At 33.2% G+C, this 5,870-nt stretch overlaps 1 protein-coding gene across 1 annotated transcript; it reads left to right on the top strand.

Annotated features, from left to right (window-relative positions):
• Positions 1-634: 634 nt before the first annotated feature.
• LOC106754300 (disease resistance protein RPS6-like) lies at positions 635-3,620 on the top strand. Its single transcript, XM_014636314.1, has 5 exons — positions 635-642; positions 761-993; positions 1,081-1,865; positions 1,948-2,253; positions 2,334-3,620. Exons 1-5 carry the CDS (start codon positions 635-637, stop codon positions 3,618-3,620), a joined length of 2,619 nt encoding a protein of 872 aa, XP_014491800.1.
• Positions 3,621-5,870: the final 2,250 nt, after the last annotated feature.

Raw genomic sequence — 5,870 nt, 5'->3', positions numbered from 1 at the left:
TGAAGCAATTGAAAGATCATCCATTTCATTGATCATATTCTCACCAGATTATGCTTCTTCTTATTGGTGTTTAGAAGAACTTGTGACAATACATGAATGCAGAGAAAAATTTAAACAGGTTGTAATACCTGTTTTCTACCAAGTAGAACCCCGCATTGTAAGACATCAATCGGAGAGTTACAAAGACTCTTTTGATAGGCATGGAAGAGAAGATCAGATCAAGGTGCAACGATGGAGAAAAGCTTTGAAAGATTCTGCTAGTTTATCTGGAATTTTGTCATCCAATTTTCCGTAAGCTCTTCTTCCCCGAGTGGTTCCATTTTTTGTAGTTTTTATATTCTTATGCCTGTTATCATACGTGGTTGGTCAAGTTTTACGAAATGATAAAACTTTACTTTTCAAAATATCAAAAGGATGTATCTTTATTTTCTAAGTTAATTTTAAGAATATATCAGTAGTTAAAAATACGATTTACAGCATAATTGGTGATAAAAAAAAATGCAGGGTGACAAACTTGTAAAATTGGGTTACATGGCATTTGTACAGCTTCTGAAGCTGTCAACATGTTGTATCTTAAACTAAAGCTGGTAATATTCTCTAAAAAGAGATGTTAGAAAAAATTTTGAAGTCTAGGATGGTAAGGTATTACAAAGGAAATGTTGCATAATGCATAACCATCCCTAATGAAACATCCAAATAATTGAGTGAATATTAACAACATTATTGTTAACAACTCTCTCTCTTTGTCTGTGTCAAGTAGAAATGATGCCGAGCTGGTTAAAAGTATTTTTAAAACTGTGGTGACGAGACTGGTTAAACCCTCTATTCAGTCCAAAGGGCTTGTAGGAATTGAAGAAAAAATTACAGATGTAGAGCAGTTGATACGCAAGGACCCAAAGGACACCAGTTTCATTGGAATTTGGGGTATGGCTGGTATTGGCAAGACAACCCTTGCAGAACAAGTATTTCATAGACTACGTTCTGAATATGAAGGTTGTTACTTTTTAGCCAATGAAAAAGAACAATCACACAGTCATGGAATAATTTCTTTGAAAAATGATATTTTTTCTGCACTATTAGGACATGCTGTGAAAATTGACACACCAACTTCGTTGCCTCAAGAGATTCTAAGGAGAATGAGTTGTATGAAGGTTCTTATTGTTCTTGATGATGTGAATGATTTAGATCACACAGAAAAGTTACTAGGAACTCTAGATAATTTTGGATCGGGTACAAGAATAATTGTAACAACTAGAGATAAGCAAGTGCTGAAGGCCAACAAAGTCGATAAGATCTACCAGCTCAAGGAATTCAGTTCAAAGGATGCTCTTGAACTTTTCAATATGATTGCCTTTGACCAAAGTGATCATCAGATGGAGTTCAATGAGCTATCACAGAGGGTGGTCGATTACGCTCATGGAATTCCATTACTTGTTAAAGTTTTAGCTCGTCTTCTTTGTGGAAGAAACAAGGAAGTATGGGAAAGTCAGTTACACAAGCTTAAAAAAATGTCTCTTACAGAAGTTTATGATGTCATGAAACTGAGTTATAATGGTCTAGATCGCAAAGAGAAACAAATCTTTTTAGACCTGGCATGTTTCTTTCTTAGATCTCATGTAAGGGTAAATAGTGGTGATCTAAAGTATTTACTGAAAGATGATGAAAGTGATGATACAATAGTTGTAGGGTTAGAAAGGCTGAAAGATAAAGCTCTTATAACTTTTGACGATAACTCTATCTCTATGCATGATGCTTTACAAGAAATGGCTTGGGAGATTGTTCATCAAGAATCTAGCAAACCTGGAAGCACCAATTGGTTGTTAGATCCAAATGGTGACGTTTATCAGACATTGAAAAATGACAAGGTTAAAGTCTAAGTACATATAACATCTTTTGAATAACATTTCATATTTTTCTTGAAAGATGCATAATTTTTTTCTTTTATAGGGTCTTGGTGGCATTAGAAGCTTACGAATCCACTTGACAACAACTGGGAAGAAAAAGCTAATCCATGGCTTATTTGCTGAGATGAGCAGACTACAGTTTCTAGAAATTTCTGTGGAAAATAATGATGATTTGTTTGATCAAGTTTATGCCCTTGCTAAAGAGCTCCAATTTTTGGAAACTGAACTTAGATTTCTTTGTTGGTTGAATTATCCACTGAACTCCTTGCCAGAGAATTTTTCTACTGATAAACTTGTAATATTGAAGTTACAATACGGAAGAATGGAAAAACTTTGGGATGGATTTAAGGTATAAATTTTTGTGCTACCCTTTAAATTTTTTTAAGTTAACTTCACCTGATATCTTCATTTTGTTTCACTGTTTTACAGAATCTGGTGAATTTGAAAGAGCTTGACCTCATGCACTCCAAGAAATTAAAAAAGCTGCCAGATTTATCACAAGCAACAAATCTTGAAGTACTGGTCCTATTGGGTTGTTCTATGTTGACTAGTGTGGATTCCTCTATTTTCTCTCTGCCCAAACTCGAAAGTATTAACCTTTCGGGCTGCAAATCTCTAACCCTACTCACAAGCAATTCCCACTTTTGCAACTTCAGTTATCTGAATCTTGATTTTTGCAAGAATCTAAGGGAGTTTTCACTGATATCACAGAATATGAAAGAACTGAGATTAGGATTTACAAAGGTCAAAGTACTTCCTTCATCATTTGAATGCCACAGCGAGCTTAAATCGCTGCATCTAACAAGAAGTGACATTGAGATGTTACCTTCTTCCTTCAACAATCTTACTCAACTGCAACATCTAGACATAAACAATTGCAACAGGCTTCGAACAATAGTAGAGCTTCCTCCGTCCCTAAAAACTCTAGAAGTCAGCAAATGCAAATCTCTTCAGAATCTGCCAAACCTTCCATCGTCTCTTAAAACTTTAAATGCCATTGAATGCAAATCATTGAAGACTGTATCGTTTCCTTCAACAGCTGATGAACAATTAACGGAATTCAAGAAACGGTTTTTGTTCTGGAATTGCAGGAACTTGGATGAAAGTTCTGCAGAGGCTATTGGGTTGAACGCACAGATGAATCTCATGGAACTTGCAAACCAGCCTCTCCATACACCAAGTCAAGAACATCATGAACTTTACAATGATTATGAGTATAATTATCATTCTTATCAAGGTATTTACGTGTACCCAGGAAGCAGTGTTCCAGCATGGTTCAAGCACACGGAAACAAATGGTGATATAATAATCGATCTCTCTTCTGCTTCACCTTTCGAATTATTTGGCTTTATTTTTTGCTTCGTCCTTAATAAGTTCCATGACACAGATATCATTGGAAGACTTGAATTTAACATCACTATAAGCGATGTTGATGATGTTGGTGAAGGTAAAATGGGCAGTGTCAAAATCTACATAGATTGTTATTCAGATTGGTCAGTTGCACCATATCACGTGTGTGTGATGTTCGATCAAAGATGTTCTGCCACCTTAAATAACATAGCCAGAAAACAAAAGAGATTTAAAATGAATGTTTCAGTAGGGGCACGAATCGAGTTCTATGATAATTATCATGAATTGGCGCAGGAGGTATTGAAAGGAGTTGGAGTCAGCCCAATAAGCATCTCAGCATATAACATTCAGCAAATTGAATTGTGAGAATCTGTGTCTCAATTTCATTAAACAAATGGAACTGGGTTCTGCTTCATATTTTTCCAGGTATTTAAACCAATGTTAATCACTTCGTGTTGTAAGAACATTAATCTTGTATAAACATTAACTAGTTTAATGTTCATAATTTTATCATTCATTATTACATGTGTTTGAGAATGTATACACTATGTGATGAGGTTTCGTAAAGATTTGCAAAAACTTAGTTGAGACATTAAAACTCATATATCAACGAGTGCAGAAATTTTTACTGGTATTTTGTGTTATTCTTCTTTTATGACTTTAAAATATATTTATTTTGATATATTCAAAAGTTATTAATATATTTCAAAACATCAAAATCATAGAATATTAATATATTCTAAAGGCAAAAAAAAATAAAAATGGACGGTAACAAAAGTTTAGCAAGAATCCAAATTTTAAATCAAGTGCCGGATTTCTCTCTACACAACGAAAATGTCCTTTTCAGGATGCGTCCAATGAGAAGGTTATGCACCATTTCCTGGGTCCTTCCACAAGATCTTATATGTAAGGTTTTTTTCAAAGATATAAAAAACTTGTCAATTATTAAAATTATCTTACTAATAAATTAAAAAACAAAATTAGACCGGCCAATTCAAAAAGTTTTTTTTTTTGTTTCTTTGTATATTCTAGTCCAGTAGAAAGTAGGTGAAAGGAAATAGTTGTATTTGCATACCAGCATAGCATGTAGTATTTACTTCATGTACGAAAGAGTTATGTTTTTTCTTCTTTAACCTCTTGGTTTTTTTTATCTATCTAGGCAAATTTGATGTAGTAATTAAATAAATAGGCCATTTGAAAAAAAAAATTATAAGAATAAACAAGTTGTGTAGCCTTCACACCATTTTAAATGGAGAAGTCGTGTATTCCTAACAAACCTTTTGTTATGACTCCATTGAAATTGAAAGTCGTTAGCCTCCTAACTCTTTCAATATGATGCAATTAATTACAATGAATATATGTTGACAAGTACCAAATGACATAAGTAATATAAATGATAAGTTCAATACAATAAATATGCCTTAACTGACAAATACCAAATTACATAAGTAATATAAATAAATGATAAGTTCAAGTATATTTTTTCAAGAAATTTGTATTGGTTTAGCTAATTGCAATAATTTACTAATTTAGACAATGAATATGAACATTGATTGATTTCAAACAAGTCAAAAACATATAAAATTGCAAATATAAAAGTAATAAAAACTTATTCGAGTAAAGACTCACTTTGGTTGGATTTTGTGAACTCACTTTAGAATAACCAAGTGCTTTGATCTATGTCTAGAATCAAACCCTCTTTGTTGTTCTATCCTCGTATTGGTTTCAAAGAATTTCCCAATGACTAAAAAACTACATAGATAACAGATTCCTATCATGCATGTGATTAATAAGGATAGAACACGAGATTAATGATGGATATTGCACTCCACAGAAAGAGTTATAGAGATTTTTTATACATTACATCTAACCTCAATGATATAGGGTTTAACTACTCCTAGACATCTAAAACACAAGATGGAGTTGGAATGATGAAATGGATCGTGGAAGATGGAGTCCTAACACCCTAAAAGAGTCTAAACCCGAGCCTGAAGTATCTGTTGCGTCCCTTTGCAAAAAATTATGTTTTTGGTTTGACACTTTTATTGAGTCTTCAAAAAGTACATACTCGCTAGGCTAGCATCTTAACTCGTTGGGTAAGTGACAAAAAGTGTTGGCTTGTTGGGCGAGTGGTCTTCTCTCTGGGTGGGAATTTCTTGTGGTTAGGCGAGAAATGTTGGCAACAACTTCTTATTCTTCTGCATCTTCCATTTTCCTGCAAAATAAACATATATAGACAATTATAATAATCTAAGAACAAATAAATACAAATTTTATATCTTTCCATGAGACTCAATACAAAAGCACATGATAAAAAGGTTTTAATTAGTGTGAATAATAGATAATTATCATAATTATCAATATGTAATCAATTACGTTACATTGAAGTTTCAATCTCAATAGAAAAACATGTTAGGGCAAGAGGACTTCCAATTTCAATCCCATTATTCAGTCGGGTTAGTCCAATAGCCCAATATCATTAAAAAAATGAACTTGTGTCGCGACACTTCATATTAACACCGTTGGAATTGGTCAACTAAACAAAACAAGAATCACATCCTTCATTTGAGAGAAAATTAAGGAAGCTTAAACTCTTGTTTTTCACAAAAGAAAAAA

Source organism: Vigna radiata, unplaced genomic scaffold, assembly GCF_000741045.1.
Source record: "Vigna radiata var. radiata cultivar VC1973A unplaced genomic scaffold, Vradiata_ver6 scaffold_855, whole genome shotgun sequence".
Taxonomy (NCBI): Eukaryota; Viridiplantae; Streptophyta; class Magnoliopsida; order Fabales; family Fabaceae; genus Vigna; species Vigna radiata.
This window is presented reverse-complemented; position numbering and strand designations above follow the sequence as displayed.